Source organism: Fusarium verticillioides, chromosome 1, assembly GCF_000149555.1.
Source record: "Fusarium verticillioides 7600 chromosome 1, whole genome shotgun sequence".
Taxonomy (NCBI): domain Eukaryota; kingdom Fungi; phylum Ascomycota; class Sordariomycetes; order Hypocreales; family Nectriaceae; genus Fusarium; species Fusarium verticillioides.
In genome coordinates, this window is record NC_031675.1 from 1,786,781 (window position 1) to 1,810,394 (window position 23,614).

Here is a 23,614-nt window from a genome sequence, read left to right on the forward strand (position 1 = left end):
AGTTGAAGCGGGGACTGGAGGTTTGATGTGTATTGCTCTCATTTGCTCGAATGTCACCTATCTTTAGTCAGGAATTAGAGTCTCTGTACCTCAAGGCCGTTACATTGGTAACTAACTATAAGGCAGTGTGCACAAGAGTCAACTCCTCAAATTGTCATCGTCGATTTCCATACTTACATACCTAAGGTAGGTAGGCAGGTAGGTATTTGGGGGAAAACGTATTAACTAGGCACCTAGGTAGGCAGTCTCTTCTTTCAATGCTTGGTTTCCTTATCGCCCTCTAGCGTTGCTTTTACAGCTGAAGGAGGTGGAGATTCTGTGAAACCAAGGTTTTTGAATTCGTCCCTGGCCATCAAGTTTCTGAAATACCCGTCGCCATTAGCCCGCTTTGTTCCGAGATATTTGACTACGTGTATGTGTAATAAGTCAAAGCATTATAGGCTTGCTCACCTGTCCATTCTGCACGATAGATACGCCTTTGCAAGGTCGCGACATTCTTCGTCATTTAGACCTCGCACCTTTTTCATACATGAAAGGTACTTTGCCATATAAGTCTTGCACTCGCCTGCAGTTACTTTGGTCAAAATTGTTCCATTGGATGTGTTGGCTTGTACAGCCCACTCACCATCATGATCCAGAGGGAAGCTTCCACGCTGTGGTCTGCTCAGAAGGACGCAATTGTTTAGTGAATTGTTCTCAGTAGACGATGTCAAACTCACGGTGTTGGCTTTGTAGTTGGCAAGGGGCCGGGGCTACCGAAAGTACTCATGATTCCGTGTCTGTACTGGTCTTCTGGCTGATATCTAGTGCATCTATTGCCATCTTCATGTTTCCTTTGGTACAGTAGAAAAGTCAGGCCTTACGGCGAACCTCGTTAAAGCACCTAGTGGTGGATAAGAACATCCTGTCAGGTGTGGCTGGTGACGTGGCATGGAAGGGCTCTGCAACGCCGGAATAGGTACCTAAGTCCCTACCTAGGTAAACTAGGTACCTAAGGTAAGGTAGGTGGGTGTGAAAGCGGTCAGTGTGGTACCTAGGTCCTAGGGGAGGCACCTCACAGCCGAAAAACCTCCGGTGGAGCCAGTAAAGCGGCCTAGAGCTAGGCATTGCAAGGCCTAGAAAAATAGGTGCTAGAGGTATCCATACCTACCTACATTACCTTGGCCTGGGGTGGTTGAACATTATGCAAATACACGTGAATCACCCCAAAAGTGCTCTCGACTCCACTGCGCAAAGCGAAGCAAAGCAAAGCAAAGCAAAGCCATCCTCAGCCTGAGCCTGAGCCTCCCAGACCGAACCGCATGAACTCCTGGAACTGACGACGGATTTTGAATTTAGCGACAACGCGCGCATTATTCGGAACATCCTCCGTGTCCTTGTGTCTGTCTTGGGTTTCGTGACGGACGCTTCACTTGACTCTACTGTCCAGTCCAGTCCAGTCCTGTCCTGTTGTTTCTGTCATCGGTAAATCTCAAACTCGCCCGTCACAAAATCGGACTCTTATCATCATGGCTGCTCTTGGCGAGGATCTGCTCACCACAGTCAACAAGCTGCAAGACTTGGTTTTCAATACCATTGGCAGTGACTCTTTGGATCTCCCTCAGATTGTATGCGGTTTTTGCTACCTGAATTGGCTACTCTAGCACTGACTGACCGTTGCCTAGGTTGTTGTCGGTTCCCAATCTGCAGGCAAATCTTCTGTCCTTGAGAATATCGTCGGCCGAGATTTTCTACCGCGCGGAGCCGGCATCTGCACTCGTCGTCCCCTGATCCTTCAGCTCATCAACGTTACCGAAGATGAAAACGCTCCCGACCCTGCAAGCGATCCTTATCGATCCCCCGGTGCTGCTCGCCGTTCCGAGTGGGCAGAGTTCCACCACATCCCCAACCGGAGGTTCAACGATTTTGGCGATGTAAAGCGCGAGATTGAGAACGAGACATCCCGAGTTGCCGGCAACAACAAGGGTATCAACCGACAACCTATCAACCTCAAGATTTACTCTCCTCATGTCCTTAACTTGACTCTGGTAGATCTGCCTGGACTGACCAAGGTGAGTTTCCTGTTCTTTCTATCTCCATAATCCTTAGCTTCGTTGAACCCCTGAATATCACTGACCATAACCACCATTCCATAGGTCCCCATTGGCGACCAGCCTACCGATATCGAGAAGCAGACTCGAAACCTCATTTCAGAATATATTGCCAAGCCTAACAGTATTATCCTCGCCGTGTCTCCCGCCAACGTCGACATCGTTAACTCGGAAGCCCTTAAACTCGCCCGCCATGTTGACCCCCTTGGCCGAAGGACTATTGGTGTCTTGACAAAGGTCGACCTCATGGATCATGGCACAAACGCTCTAGATATTCTTTCGGGCCGCGTCTATCCTCTAAAGCTTGGCTTCATCGGCGTGGTCAATCGATCGCAGCAGGATATTCAAGGAAACAAGCCTATGGAGGATGCTCTCCAGGCCGAGGCTGACTTTTTCAAGCATCATCCTGCCTATCGTAACATCTCCATTCGCTGTGGCACTCACTACCTGGCTAAGACCCTCAACACTACGCTAATGGGTCATATCCGTGAGCGTTTGCCCGACATCAAAGCCCGACTCAACACTCTTATGGGGCAGACGCAACAGGAGTTGGCCAGTTATGGTGACATGCATTTCAGTGGAAAGGAGCACCGTGGCTCTCTCATCCTTCAGCAAATGACGCGCTTCGCCAACTCTTTCATTTCTTCCATTGACGGTACCTCGACCGAGATTTCCACCAAGGAGTTATGTGGCGGGGCTCGTATTTACTACATTTTCAATTCTGTCTTCGGCAGCGCACTTGACACCATCGACCCTACATCTAACCTCTCCGCCCTTGATATCCGGACCGCTATTCGAAACTCCACTGGACCCCGACCCAGTCTTTTTGTGCCGGAAATGGCTTTCGATCTTCTGGTCAAGCCCCAGATCAAGCTTCTGGAAATTCCTAGTCAACGTTGTGTTGAACTTGTGTACGAAGAGCTGATCAAGATTTGCCACACTTGTGGCTCCACTGAGCTTTCACGATACCCCAGACTTCAGGCCAAGCTCATTGAGACGGTCTCAGACTTGCTCCGTGAGCGTCTTGGTCCTGCTTCATCATATGTCGAATCACTCATCTCTATCCAGCGCGCCTATATCAATACTAATCACCCTAACTTCCTCGGCGCAGCTGCCGCCATGAGTAACGTAGTCAGCGCAAAGCAGGAGCGAGAAAGGAAAAGGCTGATCCAGGAGGAGCGCGAGCGCAGAGAAAAGCGGCGTCTGCAGGAGCTTGAGGCTGACGGTGATGGCCCTGAAAATGAGGACGGTGTCAGTGGCCCTTCTGATAAGCTTGAGAAGACCAAGTCAGGAAGAGCAAAGGCCACGAAGCCTCCTCGAAGCATATCGCCTTCTCTTTCAGTCCGAGAGAACGGAACCTCCAGCCTTGCTGCCACTATGAACGCGACGCATTTAAATGGCACTCTTCGTTCAGCTTCACCTGCTCGACTCAACCAACAGGGACTCGGAGGTGCCCGAGATTCCTTCTTGAACTACTTTTTCGGCAAGGATGGCCAGACCATCGGCGGTCCGCTTCCAAGCCCTGGCGCCATGCCCAATATGCCCAACGGACGACATATCAGCCAAAACTCGGAGACTAGCTTCCCTATTGTGCGCCGGGAGAGGGAGTTTGCCCGGCCATCTACAGCGACAACAATGGCCCCCGAGGATGACTTGTACGATAGAACAGGGAAGAACTACGGCTTGGCATCCCAAATGGTAAGTTCCGAGGATCTACAGGTGCCCGGTCTCCTCTTCTCACACGAAACTAACCCCCACCACCAGGGTGAATCCGCGGAGCCAGCTATGACAGATCGCGAGGCTATGGAGACGGAGCTTATCCGAGCTCTAATCTCTTCCTACTTCAACATTGTTCGCGAGTCCATTGCCGACCAGGTCCCTAAAGCTGTTATGCACCTCCTCGTTAACCACTGTAAGGACGTCGTTCAGAACCGCCTTGTTAGCGAGCTCTACAAGGAATCTCTCTTTGAGGAGCTCCTTTACGAGGATGATGGCGTCAAGAAGGAGCGCGAGAAGTGCGAGCGCCTGCTTCAAACCTATCGTGAGGCCGCTAAGATCATTGGTGAGGTGTTGTAGATTCAGCACTGATTTTGATCTATGGGTTTCTGGCAAATGGCCACTATGCGACAGCGTCCCGTTCAACCTGAGAATAATGAAGATAAGAAGACCAGTAACAGCCATATACGGATGGAAGGATAGACTCGAAGGAGAAAGGCGGAACATAACTTGGAAACACCAAACAGTGTCGATCGCTTTTGGTCAAGGGCTCGGGCTCATGAACCAATCTTGACTGCTCTGCTCCTCAATGGAGCAGAGCATGAGAAGCAGAATGAAGGAGAGAAACGAGAGAAGAAAAGAGTGTTGTAATATTGTTCTTTTCATTATCATCGTTTTCCCTCTTATCTTGTACATCACCAACTGGCATTGGAATTGCGGCCAGACTCAGCTTTAGTTCCTGATAATGGCTCTGACGAGAAGACGGATCGGAATACAAGAGGAGGGCTTGTATGTATGGATGTATGTATGTAAAAAAAAAGGCAAACCAAACTCGGCTCGTCGTCCTAGCAAAATACACACAATGTACTACTTTTATAATATCTGTCAAACGATGAATACGTTCTCTGAACTGCTTGAGGAAGGGACTGACTTTAAATGAAGAAAGACATTATACACATGGTGTTGCAGCTTGCATATATAGATATGTATACACGAATCGGCACTAATTAGTTGGTGCCATTCCCCCCATTACGGCGCCGAAGTATATTGAGTAAATCATCGCTGGCTCCCATGGTCCGCTGGTGTCCCCCTTGCTACACCAGACGGATATCGTGGGTTGTTGTTATAATTAGTCATAAAAGTAGATCGACTCCGAATATAAGGATCTGCCTCATAACTCAAGTTGTAACCCGAAAAGCCTTGAGCTATCTCTCGTTGAGGGAACATGCTCTGCTCTGGTCGTGGCTGTCTAGTCTCATAGGCATGGTATGATCTACCAGCCTGCCGTACAGGGCGCCTGATGAAGTAGTTGCCGTCCGGATGATGAGTCTCAACGACTTTGTATGCGTCTGAAAGCTCTAGTGGAGGACGAGTACTGTGACAATTATGATAGAAATGATCAGAACCAGATGGAGAATCGAAGTGGTGCTCTTGTGGTGCATATTGAGACCGCGGGATAGGTTCTCTATGATAGAATTGGCTATGGTTGTTAGACCATGAGGGTGAGGGTCGGGTATGTTCGCCAAACCTTTCAGTGTTGACCGGGCCATATCTGGATTCCTGCGGAAGGGTATTTCGGGCTCTGAGACCTCTTCCGATCTCCCGTCCGGATTCATCAACGTATATGACCTCCTCTTCAACCATATGGGGGTTATGGGCCACATGAGGTTCTTCACGCCCCCCTCTTTCGACCTCCGCGTAGCTAGGTGCTGCAGCGGTCGAGAGGGCCACTAACGGAGGACGGTCCTGAGGCCGGTCGCCAACCGAGGCGCTTCTGTTACGAGGACTAGCTGGTTCTGGGCCTGAGTAACGCTGTTCTCGGACGTCACGGTAATCGGATGATTTTTCTTCGCGCCAATGAGCCTTGTTCTGCGGCCCTGTGGGATATGAAACATGATAGGTGGTGACTTCCTGCCCAGTCTCGACTTCGACGTCAACCTTGTTGCTTTGGCTACGTGAATCTTGAGGCTTTTCGAAGTACGGTGGCGAGTAGTCGCCAAACGTTGAAGCACTATCGGCGGCTTGGGATCCAGGCTTCCCCTGTTTCTGTCTAGCCGCGACCATCTTTCGACCATAAACCTCGCTTGCAGGACGAAGATGTGGTATGTCTGGCTCAGACTCGATATGTGAGGGAAAACGCAGATCCAGTCGACTTGATGCCAGAGACTGACTTCCCAGATCCGCATAACCTGACTGCTGTGCTTGTTCTATCACATGCCCGACATCACTTTGCTGGTGTTCTTCCCTTGACCGATTGTTTGGCACAGCCGTGAATATCTGAGCTGGCGTCTGCACTGACACTTGCGGAGGTGGAATGTTATTGAGCGTTGTTTGCACAGGCTTCAAAGCATATTTGTCTATGAAGGCTTGTTCGAATGCCCAGGGAAGAGCCTCCTTGACAAGAGTGTACAAGACAGAGTCTCCCCGAGTCTTGATTTCCAGTCCAGCCATTCGCTCGCTTTCAGGCATTTTTATCATTTCTGTTCGCCAATCCATATGTGCTCGTCCTTGACTCCGGGGCTTTTCGACATGCTCTATTTCGAAATGTCTGGCGAGTTGAGGTACGTGGAAGATGTTGCCGTCGTTGCACACCTTGCAAGAAACTCCATTGAGAGCCCTCAGACTGCGTAATTTCTTGTTTTTCGATGTAGCTTCAATGAACAGCGACAACGGTAGGCTCTCACTCTCAGACTCCTCGAACACTTTGTTGGCATGGTAAATGGCGACGTAAGCCCTGACGGCAGGTGGGATCTTCTTATGATGCCCAACCTTTGACCAGACAGATTGTGTGCCCCTGACGAATTTTTCGTGTTGGTGTTGACGAATGCTGTTGACTGAGGCGATGCTATTGCTATCGTAGTAGTTGGGATATGATGCACCGTCGGAAGGGTTAAGAACTTGAGGTCTTGTGTAGCTGTTCAATTGTCTTTGAGAGATATGTGTCATCCCCGAAGAAAATGGTCCTGGGTACGAAGAATATGTTGCAGGATCGTAATATGTTGTCGTTGAGTAAGATGGGCCGTGGGTATGGGCTGAACCTTGCCCATATGCAGGTATAGGAAAGATTGGAGGTCTGGAACTGTAGAACGAGAATTGCGGTGCTTCTGCGCCGTAAACAGGCAGAGGATATCCTGCTGGTGTATCCGGTTGAAAGGCAGAATAGCTTTGTTGAATTAGGGCATTTGACGCGAGTGCGCTCCGTGGCTCGTTGTCATGATAGGCTTTCTCTTTGGTGAGAGGGTCAGGACTAAAAGGAGGCACTTCTGGCCACTCCGCTCTCCAGTGCACGACAATGTTTCCCAGACTGAGAGCAACTGTGTGCTTGGCTGCATAGTGTTGAAGTACACCCTCGAACCCAAAGAATTTCAAGACTCCATTCACACCGAGGCAGCTGTTACAAAGAAACAACTCCTTGCGCATAGGCTCAGTGCGTGGTTTGATTTTGACATCAAAGACCCACTTCATGTTCTCTAATGTCAACCGTTGAGTCCAGGGCCCCCCGGGGGGCTCGACTATCGGCTTCTTCCCTGCCGCGATTGTGGCAGCAGTGTCCTTTGTGACTTCGGCATAGAACCTCTTACGAACGTACAGCAGCACGTCAGCGGCATATTGCGGACAGTTCTTTCTCTTAACCTTGGCGCCGTTGTTCCATCCTTCGATGATTTCGTCTGCATATTCCGATATGCGCGCTCGAACAGGCCCCTGAATATCATCCCATTCCTGGTCTGTAACTTCTCTTGGTTCACTAGCGGGCTTTTCATCAGCCTCCATTGTTGGAAGCTTGTCTTCAAGTTTTCGGAGGTTGCTATAACTTTGCTTCTCTCGCAGCTCCGCTTCTACCCTCTGAGCGAGAAGACGGGGCTTCAAGAGTTCCCATGCGTGATCATCAAGCGGCGTGATGATTTGGAGTGCTGCCTGGAAGGATGGAATATGAGCTAGAACATTTGCAGTCAACGGAGGATCAAGTAGCATGGCTCGATTCTCAATGTCGGCCCGCCTTTGAGCCTTAAGGTGAGCTGCCTCCTCCTTCGTCCGTTTTTGCTGAACCGAAGTGTGTAAGAGACGGAGATTAGCCTCCGATGGCATTATTGATTGAGCGGGATCTGATGAAGCCTTACCAATGGGTGCTGAAAGAGCCAGAGGCGTAAATGAGAATGGAGCTTCTGCTTTGGCAGCAGTCTTTGGTGCTTGAAACTGAGCCATCCCACCTGTACTGGCCCATTTTTCCCAACGAGAGGCATCAGCTAGAGCCTGCTTTCCTCTGATCTCTAGACCTTTTATCCACTCTTCGGCAGCAGCAGATCCAAGTGCCTTGACATTTTCGAATTCCAGCTTGATTTGTTCAACATGCTCCGACCAGAAGAGTTTCGTAACCTGGATGTGTGGCGGCACAGTCCCTGCTTGTATGACACGGGGATGTATAACATGCATATCGGCATCCACAAGCACTGGAGGAAGAGCTGGGAGCAGAACAGATGGAAATGAAGAAGACAAGAGAAGTTCTAGTTCCTATTGCTGACGTTAGAATTGCATCCGGGAAGAATCCTGGCAACACCTACCTTGATGCCCTTTTTCTTCAGGCAATTTCCGCACGCGAAGACACCAAAGGGGAAAATGGGACAGACGTCACTTGGACCTGGACCACGACACCAAGCTTCGTTGTTCGAAGATGGTAGCTTTCTCTGGCTCCGCAAATCACAGAGTTGGCAAGACACAGAACAAACAAGACGCCACATCTGAATCTCCGATTTCCCTTTTAGGGGTGCAGGCATACGCGGCCAAAACAGTCTTCTTGAAGCTTGCCAGATTGTATCTGGCTTCAGTAAAGGAAAGGATGACGGTACATCATCATAACATACTTGGGGATGAGTGGAAGGGGGGCTAAGAAAGGCATGGAATAGTTTGTTGACAGCCAACAAACGACCCAGGTCACTGGGTGGTACAAGAGTGAAGATATGTTGCCATATCTGTTCCGGAAGCTGCTTGGCTCGATCCTTCACAGGACTCTGAGCCGCCGGGCCTGGAAGATGGGCTTTATCAAGCTTAGCTTTCTTAGTTTGCTGAACAGCCTTGCAATCCATTGACTGGTGCCTTTTTTTCGATGGCTGGGAGATGGCATCGAGCAGAGCCGCTGCAGGGTCATGGCTAGAGGCCTCTGAGGGTTCATAATCCAGATCATCTGCCATGTGCACGTCGGCCTCGCTTCTACCACTGGCTATTGGTGCTCCCGGGGTGACGGCTGAACCAGAGGCGCCGGCCCCTTGATTCTCTGGGATAACCATCCCTCATCTGACGCGCTACTGAATAGCAGCGATGAGTCAGAACGAGAGGCACAGAAAGAAACAACTGGCTTGATGGGTCATCAAGCATGTAGAGTGAAAAGGATGGTCAACACTTGTCTGCGTGAATGGTAAGGAGCAATGGGGAAAGAAATCGCGTTGAAATGCAGGTGTAAGCAATAAGGATCGGACGCTCAAGCTTCGTCTGCGTTTCTGTACAAACCAAACGTTGCTCGTAATGCGGCGTGAAGTAAATTCACGGGGTTGTCTTGAATTGGGGAGCGATACCTAGATTATTACCTAGGTAGGTAAGGTACTTAGTAGGTAGAGAGAACTGAAGGGAGCAGGAACCAGAAGTTCCAATTCTGAACTTATCGATAACAGTGTCGGTCGGGGCGGTCCATTTTTATCATGACATAAGCATGGAAATAGTTGGTGATTAACAACGTCCAACTGGTATTTGTGAAACTTGAAGAATCCAATTTGGGGCCCCATCACCGGGGTATTTGAATAAGTAGAGTTGCTTGATTTTACATTTCATTTGTTGCCCATCATAACATCAACTATTATATCTGATATTGCGGCAGCGTCATTGCACATTGGCATCTCTGCCACCTCCTTGTCCTGGCGCTTGTGACGTGCTTCCACTACGACCATCCAACGAAGAGGTCTGTCCCGGGGATGACTGGTCTCCTCCAGCGCCGTATATCTGAAAACTCTGGTCTGCTCCCCAGTTGGCCATCTGCGTATAGTTTTCAAAGGCATTCTACTCCAAGTTAGAAACGGTTACAAGTGATCTCTTAATGGAAACGCCTCTTACCCAGTCAAAGTTCGCGCCCATGTCCATCCCCGCGTTAGTGTTTGCTCCCAGGTTGCTGAACATGGAGGAGAAAGGAGAAGCCGGACCAGCCCCAGCGAAGCCATCGGTTTGAAAATCAAGTCCTTCAGGCCCAGGCATGCCAAAGTCCATACCCATGAAGGCGGTCGGGTTAGGCGTCGAAAAGGGGTTGGCCGTCGCATTGAAATCTGGTAAGCTGCTCGGTGAGACGAAACCCGGCGCCATAGCCGGCAAAACATCAGTCCCAACACCTTGCGTCAGGCCTGGCATTGGCGATGGAACGCCCGGCATTTCTGAACCGATCGAGGCAGGGTCCTTGATCTTATCTAGCATGATATCAATGACCTTGGCCGCCTTGAATGCTTCCATTGAGGTATCTGCAAGTGTGTTCCAAATTTCTCTCGCTGTTTCTAAACTGCCGATCATTTTAGATCGTTGGTCATCGTTCCAAGTTGAGGCACCCTCATCGTCTTGGGGAACTGAAGACTGCGCGGCAATGTTGTCAAAATGAAGATCAAGAATGACCAGCATTGCAGGCAACGTAAAGTCTTTGGTAGCAATCGACTTCACAAACCAGCTGACAGAGCGCAGCCTTCCGTTGGATTGTGATTCCCGGTACAATACTGCCAGATGGTCGAGCGCGGTCAATGATGCTTCAATTGCAGCCCTCCGAGAGTGTGCATATCTTGCACTCTGCCTCGCCCTGGGAAGGTATTTTCGGTGAAGTAAGCATAGAATCTTCTGGTACAGAATATCGACATTGAACCTGGCAATGATCAGAGTCACTGGATCATGGGATCCTTCTAATGTCGTTAACTTCAAATGCGGCGGCAATTCTTGCATGATCTGTCGTAGTTTGGCATCAAAGCGGATAATCTCATCGTAAGGCACATGCTTTCCAACTTGCCCTGTAGCCTGGAGGATGTTTCCCAGCTCAAAACATAACCTTGACTTGGCAATCATGTAGGCGATGGGAGTAGCGACGGTCGATGGTCGAGAAGGCGGCAGCTCCTTGACGCCGGGATTGAACTCATCGTCAAATATGTTGTTGGGCAGTTGGGTGTCGCAATCATTTTCGTAGATCATGCTGGGCAGAGAAACCTGATGTGAGAAGATAACATCCGACATTCGTACGAGAGCCCATGTCCGCCGCCTCATTTCCTAATCATGATCAGCAAATCGAGATTAGCAGCAGACCAGCGTGCAGCTTACCGCTTGAAATGGTGTAATTGACGGGAACCATTTGGCGTCTCGGTGGTAGCCCATTCGATACGCGATTCGAACAATTAGGGACACGATTAACCACAATCCTAGATCAGCATCCCATCGAGACGAATATTCTCCGAATACATAGAGTATCATAGTCTCAACCGTATACTCGTTAGGTTTTGTATAGTCTGATTTGATCAGGCATTGCACCGTGCGTAACCGGTATTCGTTTGCAAGCTCAAGGGTTCGCCCTCTCCACTCAGGAGGTTCGTCGCCCACTTTATGGTAACTCAGCATTGCGAGGCAGAGAACCGAGTAGAGCATACCAAGCCACATAATGGGCGTCTTGTTGGGATCTTGCCAGTGGTCTTTCAGCTGCTGTTGAAATGTTGGTCCATGAATGATGTTGACAGCATTATCCATGGAGTTGAAGTATCGACTGCAGAGCGTCAGGACAGCAGACTTGGGGGGAAGCTCTGCTCTTATTTCAATCTCGGATGCTGGGAGTGCTCCTAGCAGGAGTGTCGGCCCCTCTCTTGCAGCCATAGGCTTTGAAGATTTGACTCGCTCATAACTTGTTTCTAACTCCTTTTTGTGAGACGTGAAGTAGTTTTTCACCTCAGATATATCGGCAAGGAGGGTATGCCAATGTTCCTGGCCAACATACAGCGACTTGCCTTTGTCCGTGTCCACCTTGAGAAAACCCAAAGACGTGGCCAGTCCCTCCTCTTCGTCACTGTTTTCATCCTCATCATACGCCATTGCATTGTCGTCTCCTTTTCCAGCCTTGGCGGAAGATCCGCTGTCCGTGGTGGATTGTGTTGTCGCTGCTCCAGCGGCTGCGGCGGATGCAGCATCTACATTAGCACCTCCGTGCATAAGGGATAAAACTAAGCCTTCTAAACGGTCAATACGATTCTGCATGTCATCAGGACTCGAGTCTCCTTGACTTTGATTCTTCTTGCGTGTAACTGGCGTGGCATAAGAGCATGAGGTGGTCCCCATACCCTCGCGCTTTGTACAGTTGCTGCAAGGATGACTTCTGTCACATTTTCTGACGAATATTAGTAAGGATGAGGAGTTGAGGTGTCATTCAAACTCACAACCTACGGGCGATGTTAGTAAATATTGATGCATTGCTTTAGGGGTAACATACTTGCGTGTCCTACAAGGGTAGCAGCTTAGAGGAACACGGTTTCTCTTCCTCACAACGCGGAACTGTTCCTCGGGAGACCGGGCTCCCTGAGATGAGTTTGTCGAAGGAGGAGTTGGGGTCATTGTGAAAAGGGGAACGAAACGACCAGGGCGTTTCAACAGATGAGATGAGGGATCCGACTCCAGTATTGGCAGACAATGATGAGACAAGAGTTGGTCAGCGCCAGGGGAAACCCCATCAATATATTGTTGAGTCTTGAGCGGTTGGCGGAACCCAAAAGAGCTTGATATGAATAATACAGCGCCCTTCCAGAATACTGCCGCAGCTACGACAACCTGGTCAACAGAAGACTTGTCTGACCAACCGGAAAATACGGCTCCACGAGTCAACCCGCCCGGTAAGCCAATGTCGATGTCGCAACACAGTTGCGCAGGATAATGGAACCGTTTCGCCCCAAACAGTCTCCAGGAACCCAGAGGTGGCGTTGATCAAGTCCGACACGTCCGTACGTCCTTAGGCTTGCAGCAACAGCGAGTTAGCACGGTACAGCACAGCCTCCCACTTGAGGCACCGCACAGTGTAATACGGTGAAGGTGAAAGGGTGAATGATGATAATCCGTGGAGATATCGGGGGCCAGGGGCACACAAAGTTGCGGTCTCTTGGGAATGTGTGACGGGGAATTCGATTTTAGGCAATGGGATTTTGCAGGGCACTCGCTATAGTTGATGACCGAGATTGTAGCGATAGCGAGGTCGCGAACCCGTCAGGGAGGAGGAAGACGGGAACGGGGGGCGACGACGGCGAGGAGACGGCCCAAAAGAAGACAGACGCCAGAGCTCAAGCTACTACCTATAGAGCGTTACAGATGGATTCCAAGTCCAGACAGAAACAAATGTATGGAGAATGGCGGGATGCTTTTCTGCCGAGTCGATAATTCCTCAGTAAGCTCAGTCAGCAGGGGAACAGAGGCTGTGAGAGCAGATGACGCAGGATATCCAAACAGAGGATCAACGGGATGATAGAAGCTGGTCATGGAGGTGTCGGTATCTCCGGTGCCTTGCTTCAAATAAGGAGAGAAACGAGAAGATCTCTGAAAAGGGTGGAAGGGAAAAGGGCTAGATCTGAATCCAATTTTTGGTCTCCAGAATGTCCCGTCAGCATCAGCCTTATTAAACCGCCCGGCAGCCTGGGAATGAGGAACAAACGAGCTATCTTAGTTAGGCACCGCAGTCAAGTCGAGGAACGCGTGTGCATCCCAGCATCGATGCAAGATGCAAGATGGTGGGGTTGTTTTACATTCACAGAGACAAGGGTATTCATTTCTTGGTTGTTTCCGTTCTTCCACTTAAGAGAGCCATTGTGATACCTCTGCTGTCTTTGCACGTGTCTTTCCTGTGCCTAGGAGTCTGCAACTGGCATGGTTTGCCTGGACCTCTTTTTTCATTAGCTTCTTCAACATGATGGCTGAAGTCAGCCAGGTGCAGTAACCCATAACTCAACGGGCGCTGCGGCAACTATCCCAATCGAACGAACCACAATCTACTAAAAAGAGCCAAAGTCACAAATCTTACTTGCCTAGTCTGTGAGTCATTCTCGTTCATCGGATTCGACATCTGCTGTATGGACACTCGGATTTCGGAGCCGGCCCATGTTTATCACCGATATTTGTCATTAAACTCCATCACACCACACTCTTCGTTCTGTATCTGAGGCCTTCTATAGCCAGTTCCCTGACTACACTACTATTCTGGACAGACACTATGTCGATCCGATCAGTGTGGTATGTTATGCAAAACGAACGTTGATAACCAGCAGTAAATCCATCATCTTTGGACAAATTTGCAATGTAGCTGCAGCTATGATCGCCTAGAAATAGTGATGTTTACATTTCTCTCCATGCTTTACTATTCCCGTAGCTATTGCGACCACTTCCTATGCAACTCCCAGCAGAAGCTGATATAACCGATTGAAAATATTCGGGAGCCCAACACATGATGCAGCCTAACCATTCAGTGAGCCATTAGTTATTTGCATGATAGGTTTGAGAGCTCGTCAGCGCGGTTTTTATGGCCACAATATTCTTGGATAACGTCCCCGCGCCTTTGCTTTCAACCTCCTGGGACTCCAGTACTTCTTGGCCTCGTTTCCTCTCTTCAATTTGCCACCGATAAACCACTAGCCAGAATGCTTACTGGCAATATTGCATTGCCGGATACTGTCACTCAAACGGTTGGGTTTTACCAGGGCCAGGCAGGCAGTGCAATATTCAGCAGTACGCGACGGGCTATTGTCACGCCTTCTTAACATAAATGCGTCATGAGTTTCGTCACGTATGTATTCCGCCTCATACAGCTGCGGGAGCACTGACGCTGTACTTGGTAAGGAACTCGGCGTCGTTGGCCATTTCCTCCTTGACCTATGGATTTGTCAGCCTTAGTCAAAGCGAAAATGCGAATGCGGCTTACAATATCCAGTCCACCAACGAGCTCACCATCGATCCAGAGCTGCGGGTATGTTGGCCAATCCGCAAATTCCTTGAGACCTTGTCTAACTTCGTCGTCGGCGAGGATGTTGAAGAAACCATACTTGACCGAGTTGTCGCGCAGTAGCCCAACCAATTGTCTGGAGAAGCCGCATTGAGGAGAGCTGGGTGTACCTTTCATAAAGAGCATGACGGGTGCAGCCTTTACGAGGTCCCCAAGACGCTTGAAAAGCTCCTCCTTCTTCTTCTCGGGATCTTGCTCCTCGGCTTCGGCATCGTTGGTATCGATACCGTTCTGTGCGCTTTCCTCTGAATTCTGACCAGATTGCTTTGCCTGTGTCTCGATCGCCGTGCGCACCTTTACGGCGCTACTGCCACTCACAGTCTCGACAACTTGGCCGTTCCTCAAAAGGACAAGAAAAGGGACTGCAGTGACATCGTACGTCTCGCTGAGGTCGCTCAGATCCTCTGCGTTAATGGAAACCCACTTTGTGGTAGGAGGTTCGGTGACTGGATATTCGGAAGCGAGGGTCGACAGGACGGTGGCCATTTGCGCGCATGGTGCGGCCCACGGGGCATGGAACGATGCGATGACGAGGGTAGTGGAAGGGACAGAACTGAGCAGCTGCTCCCACTCGGGGATACTGTTGATTTCCTTGATGGTAGACATTTCGGTGGTGATGAGATGGATGTGTCAGGGTTTCGATCTGATAAGAGAGAGAGAAAGAACCAGTTGGGTCGGAGTCGAAGTAGATTAAGGCAAGGCCGGTCAGTAGCAGCTCATTAATCTCCACGGAAATGGGGGGGGGGCAAAGGTTGACTTTGGCGGGGTACAAATACTGGTATCCAATGACAGGCAAGGTGTAAGAAAAAGAGGTAAAGGCAATTCACTGTGTAAGAGCACAGCACTTGGGGTTTGTGAATACAACTCTACGGCGACTGATAACTCTATTAATAAAGCTTAGAGTACATAAGTTCGTGCTTGTGTATAAACTACTCATAAACCCGGAGGGGCAGTCATACACGGAGAGAGGGGCAGCAGATTGTGCAAATAGAAAAATGTCCTTGCGTCATTTCCTTTGGCTCGTATCTTTATGTCTGGCGGATACCTAATGTCAGCCCTCCGCTGCCGGAGTTGGGTACTTGCATATAGCCTTGGTAGATGCATTCTGATATGTAATGCTGACTTTGACAGCTCCCATCGCTATAGCCCAGTTAACAGCTCATCAAAGCAGCACAACGGAGCTCACAGCGCATACAATGGAGCACCTCATGAACAGCGCAGCTTGACCCCGCTCAGCCCACTGTAGGCCAGCTAGACCGCCCCAAGGTTGGGCATTCTTTAAGCTACCCGCCAGCATAGGTAGGTTACCTTAGGTCACTGATGCAGACGACGTACGAATGGAAGCTACATGCATCATCAGCCACACTCCATGAAACCCACTTCTGGGACCTTTTGCTGTATGGTTTCCGAAGGTAGATTCCCACCGTCCCCCGATCTACGTTCGGTTTCCATCCTCTACTTCTCCCATATACAGCTCCCACAGCAATATCTCGACGCTGTGCGATACCAGACGTTCTGGAGAATTGACCACAATAATCCTTCCCCTGGCTACGCCTCCGGAACTTATATCTTCTCTCTCCGTGTGGAGCTGCCGCCGCCGCAGCAACTGTGTCAACGTCACCCCCAACCTCCGTCATCCTAGCTCGTCAGCTTCAGCTTCAGCTTCAAGTCTGCATCACTCCGTCCTAACATCTCAAGAATCCCCAAGATGGCATCTCTCAATACCTCGATAAATGGTCCGTCCATTAAGAGCAGTTATAGCAGTGTTGTCAACGGTGTCCCGCCATCTTCCGACTCTCCTACTCATGCTCATTGGGCCCTATTCTCGGTCCAGGCCCCTCTTTTGAATGCCTTCCAAGACAGCGGAGCCAAGGAGAGTATTCTCAAGGTTCAAGGAACAGGTGGTATGTTACACACAAAGGGATGTCTTATCATCCCATCAGTCCGCTAACATGTATACAGAAAGCGACCTCGCCGATCTGATTGAGGACTTTAGTGAAGGGCGCATTCAATTCGCATTTGCCAAGGTCAAGGATCCCAACAGTGGCCTTCCTAAGAACATATTGATCGCATGGTGTGGAGGAGGTGTTCCGGAGCGAACCAAGGGCTACTTCACCAGCCATCTCGCTGCGGTTTCCAAGATCCTCCACGGATACCATGTTCAGATTACCGCTCGCTCCGAGAGCGACCTCGAAATTGAGTCCATCATGCAAAAGGTGGCCGATGCTTCCGGCGCCAAGTACTCAGCGGGAGGCTCAGACAGTCCTCGTTCTGCTGCACCTCCTCCTGTCAAGACCAAGCCTGTCTTCACCCCTACAGCCTCCAGCCGTGCCAACCCACTCGTCGCTGCTCGATCCAAACGAGAGGAAAATGTCGACGAGGATGGATGGGGTGCTGATGCTCCTCCTGTCACAAGGACTCAGATTGAAAAGGTCGAGTCTGCTTACAAGCCTACAAAGGTCAACATTGCTGATCTCAGCAAGCAACCCACGTCGACTACCAGCGGAAGCGCCCCCGTCAAGCGCGACGACACACCAGGTGACGTGGTGAAGGGCGGCTATCAACCCATTGGCAAGGTCGACATTGCAGCTATTCGGGCTCAGGCTCAAAAGGACCAGGATGACAGGCCAACTCCTGTGAAGGGATCCTACGAACCCGTAGGAAAGGTTGACATTGCTGCAATCCGGGCACAGGCTAAGCCTGCTGCCTCGGAGAAACCTCAGGAGGACGAGACCCGACCTGTATCAGAACGCATGTCTGCTTTCTCTCAGCCAGCTCAGTCGGAGCGTTTAACGTCCCTTCCTAAACCCAAGGTCACCAACAAGTTTGGTGGCGCAGGAGGCTTTTCGGGTACAAAGGCTCCTACACCCGGTGGCCTAGGCTTTGCAGCTCCCGCTCCTGCAAAGTCTGCTCCTGTTGGTGCGGCAAGCCGTACATTTGCTGATCAAGGCGGAAAGACTCCTGCCCAATTATGGGCTGAGCGAAAGGCCAGGGAGAGGGGGGAGGACACCTCCAGTACTCCCGCCCCTGCTCCTGTCGGTAACACTTCTCCTGTTCAACCACAGAAGAGCGGAAGCGAGTGGAAGAGTGGCTACTCGGGTAAGAGCTGGGCTCCAGTGCAGACTGGCGATTATGGTCGCGGTGTGCCTGGACAGATTAGTCAGGAAAACACAGGCGAGCAACCTGAGGATACACCAGCATCGCCATCAGGTGTGTCGGCTCTGCGAGACCGTTTCAAGGACACTGCCCCTATCAGCGCGGGAGCCCCTCCCCCTCCCGCTGCTCGCCCTGCAGAGGACGACACTGCACCACCGCCGGTTCCTAGCGGTCGCCCATCAGGAGGCTTTGCCCTTCCCGGACTGCCTAGCCGACCAGCACCTACAGATGAGCAGGATGACGAACGGGAAGACCCCTCCGCTTATCAAACAGTTACAGAGCGCGAGAGATCCCCCTCACCCCCTCGTGTTGCTGTTCCAGTCAGCCGTGGACCTGTGCCAGAAGTCGGCACCCCCCCTGAGCAGCGAGCTCCACCTCCTATGACTCCTAGCCAGATTGATGTGCCCAAAGAGTCTGATCTTCCAGACGATAAGGAGGTTTCATCTACCGCCCGTTTTGCTGGCGGTGCGGCTGCAGGTATTGCTGTAGGTGCTGCTGTTGGGGTCGGAGCTGCTGCTGCAGCCGGCGCTCTCGAGCGTGAGCCCAGTCCAGAGCCAGAGCCAGAGCCAGAGCCAGAGTCTCATCGCGCCGCTGAATCCGCAGCTCAGCTAGTTCAAGAGTCTCAGGGAGGTTATCGTGCCGTGATCCAATACGACTACGAGAAGGCTGAGGACAACGAAATCGACCTGATCGAGGGCGATGTTGTCACTAACATTGACATGGTGGATGAAGACTGGTGGATGGGCACTAACTCGCGTGGTGAGAGCGGCTTGTTCCCCAGCAACTACGTTGAATTGGTGGGGGATGATGATTCAGAGCAACCGGCTGCTGCGGCGGTGCCTCCTCCACCACCACCCGTTGCTGAGCCCGAGCCCGAGCCCGAGACTCAAGCTCCGGCTGCTGCTGCTGCTCCGGCTGAGGCCGGCCACACGGCTGTTGCCCTCTACGATTACGAGGCGGCTGAAGACAATGGTAAGATACACACTCACGCTGAAGAAGCAGTCACTAAATCCTACTTACAGAATTGAGCTTCCCTGAAGATGCCACAATTACCAATTTGGAGTTCCCTGACGAAGATTGGTGGTTTGGTCACTATGCTGGACAAGCCGGTTTATTCCCAGCCAATTACGTGCAACTCAACCAGTAATCTTTGGGCGTGCTTTGTTATCAATGATGAGGCGAAAGGAATGCATTAAGCTTGTGGGGTGGGAAAAAACTTGACGGTAGATGAAAGAACGCTATTAGCTCGCGTACAGTTTCAAAACAAATGATTCAATGTTCTATATTCATGTCAATTGGTTCATGTCGATAGTATGATACAGTAGCTATTGCCGTGTACGTGGTAATGACGAGCTACGCCCATCGATCATTCAGTATGCTCGAGCGTTGAAAACGTTGAACCCAGTCGGCTGTTCAGTGCGGTTACTGACTGGATTTATTTGTGCTGATAACGCCACGTCCACCATCTCTGCGAAAGAACGTCATATATTATTTAGTCAGGGGACGGGGTCTTTGTCAATTGTTTTACAAATTGTTTGAAGAGGTGTAAGGATTCTCGAGGTTTTTTATAGGGCCATGCGTGGGCTGATTATATGTATCGTGTGGATCGTATCTACTTTGTTTCGTTGAGGCAGGCCGTTTAGAAGAGGCAGTCACAACAATCGATGCTATAAGCGACACACATTAGCATGCATTCACTTCGATCTGGCTTTGTGCTTGCGCGGAGCTCAATTGGCGCTAGTCAAGAACCTCCAATATTTGATGACGCCGATGACTCCACGGAAGTTGACTTACCAGCACTCGCATCCCTCCTCAGCGACACAGCAACAGCACATGGCCGCCAGGCAAGCTGTCAAGCAGCCGCCGCCGCCGCGCTTGCCACCACTTTGTTGAGGGGGTGCTTGTTGATATTGCATGGGAGGTTGGCCTTGGGGTGGACCGTAATATTGCCCTTGAGGGGGACCATACTGTCCCTGGGGAGGGCCATACTGGCCTTGGGGAGGGCCGTATTGACCTTGAGGGGGGCCGTAAGACTGCGAAACGATATAATCAGCAATCGCGATCGAGTTTTTTTTTATGCGCTTGATGCGCTTGGGTAACGAACAGGCTGGGGATGCTGAGGGTAGCCTCCACCACCGCCGCCGCCGTAGTAATCTTGAGCAGACATGGTATAGATAAACGGAGTTGTTGTTGCTGCGACTGAAGTGCGTATGACAGACCGCCTAGAGTTTATGGATGATGAAGAAGAAGCGCAGGAGAGGTGTCGCCTTGGAAAGAAATGATGGAGATGAGGGTGGAGGAGAAGAAGTATCTATAGTACTAACCTACTAATATTGCGCCCGCCATGTGAGAAGCATCGAGGTCACGGGCAACGGATCTTCAATTGGCCATCGGCAACAGCCATCTTAGAGCATTTGAAACTGGAGCGATGGGAGCTTGATCAACCAATTAGAGGCTCGCCATGCCTGCTGCGGGGAGGCCCCCGTCACCCTAAGGTCCGTCTGATCGGTAGTGCGGCATGAACGAGACGCTATTCTTGGGTTAAGGTGCCAGAAACACTCAGTCTATGGTCCTCTAAATCTACATCGATTCCAAGTTGAAACTGCCTAAATTCTTTTGTCACTTAGTGTAAGTGTCTCGAGTTTTCTTGCTTCCCCTAGGTCACCATGAGGCTAGACTGGAGCTTGAGCATCTCGAGATTCAGATTGATCAATTGATGTCATTTTCAGCCATGAACGGATGTGTGTCATAAACTTCTTCTTCAGCCACAACTCGCCATCCCCCATTACCTAAACCAGCCAGTCTCTCATCAAAATGTACTCCCTTACTCCGTAGATGGCCACATACCATCATGACGAAGCATTTGCCTCTTGAGGCGCGTAAAGTATACCACAGCTTAACGCTGCTCTCGGGTTGCCCGTGCCGTCCTTACCGAGGACGGGCCACCGACGTTCTGTGCTGACAGTTTATACTTTTATTCTCTTGGGCCTCTAAACCACTTGCAATTACCAGTGGACTTTGTTTGACAAAATCAACAGAAGTCCCGAGATATCTGGTAATGCTTGCATCTTGGTCAACGTTTCTTGTAGCTATTGTTTCTCATATCCTGGCAATCAAGTAAGTAGTGACGAACCCAAAATGTTTCTCCAAAGCTAGGCCCAGGAAGGGGGAGAAAACATCAAAATCGATTCTTCGAATTGCCATATGATAACAGTCGTTGCAGTATTTACATTGGGTATACTGTTAATATATATGGAAGTCGACCGTTTGTGAGTAGGTTCTTCACACCAAGTCAAGGTCACAAACCCCACAAGTACCTATAGGTATACAGCAAAATGTCAAGCAAAATCACGTGTTCTTTTCGTTCCAGACTGCAACCACAGTCAAATACAAAAAATGGTCTTCCAGAACCTGATAGAGATTGCATCCACTGCTTCAAATCATTAGAGCATGGGACTCCCTGCAAATCTCATGCCTTTTATCCCGTGGCCCTCCCCACCATCATGAAACTACCGAATATGCACAACGTGACATGGCCATGTCTAGTTCTCTTTGATCTACTGCTCCTCCTCGCCCTGAGGCTCCTCAACCTCCTCCTCCTCATCGTCGTCGAAGCTGCCAGCAGGCACCTCGTACAGACGAAGGATAGACTTGTTCGGGTCCTTGACGAGGACAAACTTAGCATCTTGGCTCTCGCTGCTGAGGCACATGTCGGCGATAGTGCGAACAATACCCCAACCGTTGGAGAGCGATAGGTTCATCTGGTTAGCGAAATCGCGGGGCTTCCAGCCGATAACGCCCAATACGACGTGCTTGTCATTGGAGCGGGGGGTGAGACGGGAAACAAAGCTGCAGATCGATTAGCAAATCATTCAGGTATCAGTGAATTAGCAAACTTACCCAAGCTTCATCACGTCTGCGCTGGCGAGGATGCTCTGCACTGTCCAGCGGGCGAGCTTGCAACTGTTGTTTTTCATCTCGGTCGCAACAACAGCACCACGCTGGGTAACAAGCTTGCTTCGCCAGTCAAGAGCGCCGCCGCTGCCCTGAGCCTTGCTGTCAAACTCGTTGAGAGCATGGATGCTGACGTGCTGGTCCTCGCCGCTGATGGCGTTCCTTTGAACGGCGTCGACCTCTGTTCGGACGACGAGGTGAACAGGCTCCTCCTCGTTGAGGGAAAGGTCGAAGCGTCGGTACTTGTAGGCCTTGCTGGCAGGAGGGTCGGTATCCTCAGAGGAGTTGTAGAAGGGGTTACCGTGAGCCATAGTGACCTTCGACGACTCGCTCTCGATGACGACCTGGTTTGTGAAGTTATGGTTGATGTAGGTGGCCTCCTCGGCAAGGGCGTTGGGTTGGTTGATGGTGTCCTTACTACCATCAGCAGCATCGAGAGGAGCATCGGCGGCATTCTCATTGACCGTCACCATATCAAGAGCGGCATTATCGCGCTTGTCCAAGAAGATCTTGTTGCCCTGTCGAGAGATGACAATGTCCCAGGGGTAAACGGATCGAGGAGAGCACATCAGCATAGACAAAATGCTATCCGTGGCGAAGATAGTTGCCTCGTCCTTCTCGGCAAGCTCTTGGATTACAGGGTCGGATGAGGTGGTAACGTTGTAGGCAGCACGGTCGATTGGTGTGAGCTTCTTCTCGGCACCCTTGACAGGCTGCTTGTCGTAAGAGCGGTCATAGTGGTAGAGGAAGCCGTAGTCATCAATATCCTCACCCTCGTCGGTGTCAAGATTCAGCTTAGCCAGGCGGTTGAAGTCGATCTCCTCAAGAAGCTTCCACTCGGCCTTGACGTTGATACTGGCGTCTCGGTTACGAGCAGGCTTATCATAATCCTTCCAGCCAAAGCGGCGACCGCCACGACCAGCATTGTTTCGACCACCCCGGTCGTAGCCCTGTCGACCAGCGGCGCCGGCGCCGCCTCTCTGAAGCTGGGTTCGTCCGCCCCGGGCACCGGCCTGACCTCCACGTTGGCCACGGCCACGAGTGAAGACGGCCCCGCGGCCGTATCTTGACTTTGTCGAGTCTCGGACGTTACTAACGACTGAGAATGTTGATTCGTCCTCGGCGGGAGGGGCATTAAAGGTGATGGCGTGGCTAGAGCCATAGACTTGTTGATCTACAGGAATTATTGCGGTCAGCCAAGAGCTCATTCAAGACGAGTGTGATCTCGACAGAGAACAGAACAACACGACAACACGATATGACCTACCTCGGAAATTCCTGTTGTACTGTGCTCGTCCACCTCGCTCTCTGTCCTTGCCCTCTGCAGTCCAGTCGGCCATGCGTCCCAACTTATCACCCTTGGAGAAAGGCGCATATGGCACGCCGTTGAGGGTAGTCTCTGTGGTGACTGCAGGACCCCAACCGTCACCGGCGGGGCAGCTTTCGCAGATCTTGACGTAGTCGAGAGAGTCAGCCATTTTGTGAAGAACAGTATCGATGATTTCCTTGCGCTTTCGGGTGCGCGATAGACGAAAACCAAGGAAGCTCGGTGTTGGCTTCGGAAGCGGGGGATGCGTCAATCAATCTTTCGGTTCACAAACGATGCTAGAATTTGGACATCCACGACGAATTTGTGGTGGGGTGGAGTGGGGCTTGAAAAAAACACTCA

The 23,614-nt window shown here is 50.8% G+C and overlaps 9 protein-coding genes across 12 annotated transcripts; 2 read left to right on the forward strand and 7 right to left on the reverse strand.

Moving 5' to 3' along the window:
- Positions 1-254: 254 nt before the first annotated feature.
- Positions 255-769, reverse strand: FVEG_01452 (hypothetical protein; the record flags this gene model as incomplete). Its single annotated transcript, XM_018888421.1, has 3 exons — positions 255-406; positions 530-660; positions 720-769. The coding sequence occupies 3 exons, from the start codon at positions 767-769 to the stop codon at positions 255-257; spliced, it is 333 nt and encodes a 110-aa protein (XP_018744327.1).
- A 398-nt stretch (positions 770-1,167) lies between these two features.
- Positions 1,168-4,764, forward strand: FVEG_01451 (dynamin GTPase). 2 transcript variants are annotated; one of them, XM_018888420.1, is made up of 4 exons: positions 1,168-1,607; positions 1,665-2,051; positions 2,136-3,788; positions 3,855-4,764. In XM_018888420.1, the coding sequence occupies exons 1-4, from the start codon at positions 1,509-1,511 to the stop codon at positions 4,164-4,166; spliced, it is 2,451 nt and encodes an 816-aa protein (XP_018744326.1). In that variant the 5' UTR covers positions 1,168-1,508; the 3' UTR covers positions 4,167-4,764. The 2 variants fall into 2 exon arrangements, with proteins under 2 accessions (XP_018744326.1, XP_018744325.1); XM_018888419.1 differs by having other exon boundaries at positions 2,136-4,764.
- FVEG_01450 (hypothetical protein) lies at positions 4,382-9,510 on the reverse strand. Of its 2 annotated transcripts, XM_018888418.1 has the most exons (3): positions 8,366-9,510; positions 5,335-8,315; positions 4,382-5,286 (listed from the first exon to the last, which is right to left on the reverse strand). In XM_018888418.1, the coding sequence occupies exons 1-3, from the start codon at positions 9,086-9,088 to the stop codon at positions 4,863-4,865; spliced, it is 4,128 nt and encodes a 1,375-aa protein (XP_018744324.1). In that variant the 5' UTR covers positions 9,089-9,510; the 3' UTR covers positions 4,382-4,862. The 2 variants fall into 2 exon arrangements, with proteins under 2 accessions (XP_018744324.1, XP_018744323.1); XM_018888417.1 differs by having other exon boundaries at positions 4,382-8,315.
- A 37-nt stretch (positions 9,511-9,547) lies between these two features.
- Positions 9,548-12,410, reverse strand: FVEG_14842 (hypothetical protein; the record flags this gene model as incomplete). Its single annotated transcript, XM_018903854.1, has 4 exons — positions 9,548-9,851; positions 9,906-11,084; positions 11,136-12,186; positions 12,289-12,410. The coding sequence occupies 4 exons, from the start codon at positions 12,408-12,410 to the stop codon at positions 9,675-9,677; spliced, it is 2,529 nt and encodes an 842-aa protein (XP_018744322.1). The 3' UTR covers positions 9,548-9,674.
- A 1,395-nt stretch (positions 12,411-13,805) lies between these two features.
- FVEG_01447 (hypothetical protein) lies at positions 13,806-15,897 on the reverse strand. The gene is made up of 2 exons (XM_018888416.1): positions 14,755-15,897; positions 13,806-14,705 (listed from the first exon to the last, which is right to left on the reverse strand). Exons 1-2 carry the CDS (start codon positions 15,439-15,441, stop codon positions 14,634-14,636), a joined length of 759 nt encoding a protein of 252 aa, XP_018744321.1. The 5' UTR covers positions 15,442-15,897; the 3' UTR covers positions 13,806-14,633.
- Positions 15,898-16,070: 173 nt separating this feature from the next.
- Positions 16,071-19,670, forward strand: FVEG_01446 (hypothetical protein). Its single transcript, XM_018888415.1, has 3 exons — positions 16,071-16,739; positions 16,798-18,963; positions 19,014-19,670. Exons 1-3 carry the CDS (start codon positions 16,544-16,546, stop codon positions 19,136-19,138), a joined length of 2,487 nt encoding a protein of 828 aa, XP_018744319.1. The 5' UTR covers positions 16,071-16,543; the 3' UTR covers positions 19,139-19,670.
- FVEG_14841 (hypothetical protein) lies at positions 16,101-16,592 on the reverse strand. The gene has a single exon (XM_018903853.1). The coding sequence runs from the start codon at positions 16,470-16,472 to the stop codon at positions 16,140-16,142; it is 333 nt and encodes a 110-aa protein (XP_018744320.1). The 5' UTR covers positions 16,473-16,592; the 3' UTR covers positions 16,101-16,139.
- On the reverse strand, positions 19,117-20,412 carry FVEG_01445 (hypothetical protein). Of its 2 annotated transcripts, XM_018888413.1 has the most exons (3): positions 20,096-20,412; positions 19,786-20,024; positions 19,117-19,658 (listed from the first exon to the last, which is right to left on the reverse strand). In XM_018888413.1, the coding sequence occupies exons 1-3, from the start codon at positions 20,156-20,158 to the stop codon at positions 19,631-19,633; spliced, it is 330 nt and encodes a 109-aa protein (XP_018744317.1). In that variant the 5' UTR covers positions 20,159-20,412; the 3' UTR covers positions 19,117-19,630. The 2 variants fall into 2 exon arrangements, with proteins under 2 accessions (XP_018744317.1, XP_018744318.1); XM_018888414.1 differs by lacking the exon at positions 19,117-19,658 and having other exon boundaries at positions 19,660-20,024.
- A 618-nt stretch (positions 20,413-21,030) lies between these two features.
- FVEG_01444 (eukaryotic translation initiation factor 3 subunit D) lies at positions 21,031-23,587 on the reverse strand. Its single transcript, XM_018888412.1, has 3 exons — positions 23,213-23,587; positions 21,892-23,119; positions 21,031-21,840 (listed from the first exon to the last, which is right to left on the reverse strand). Exons 1-3 carry the CDS (start codon positions 23,421-23,423, stop codon positions 21,549-21,551), a joined length of 1,731 nt encoding a protein of 576 aa, XP_018744316.1. The 5' UTR covers positions 23,424-23,587; the 3' UTR covers positions 21,031-21,548.
- Positions 23,588-23,614: the final 27 nt, after the last annotated feature.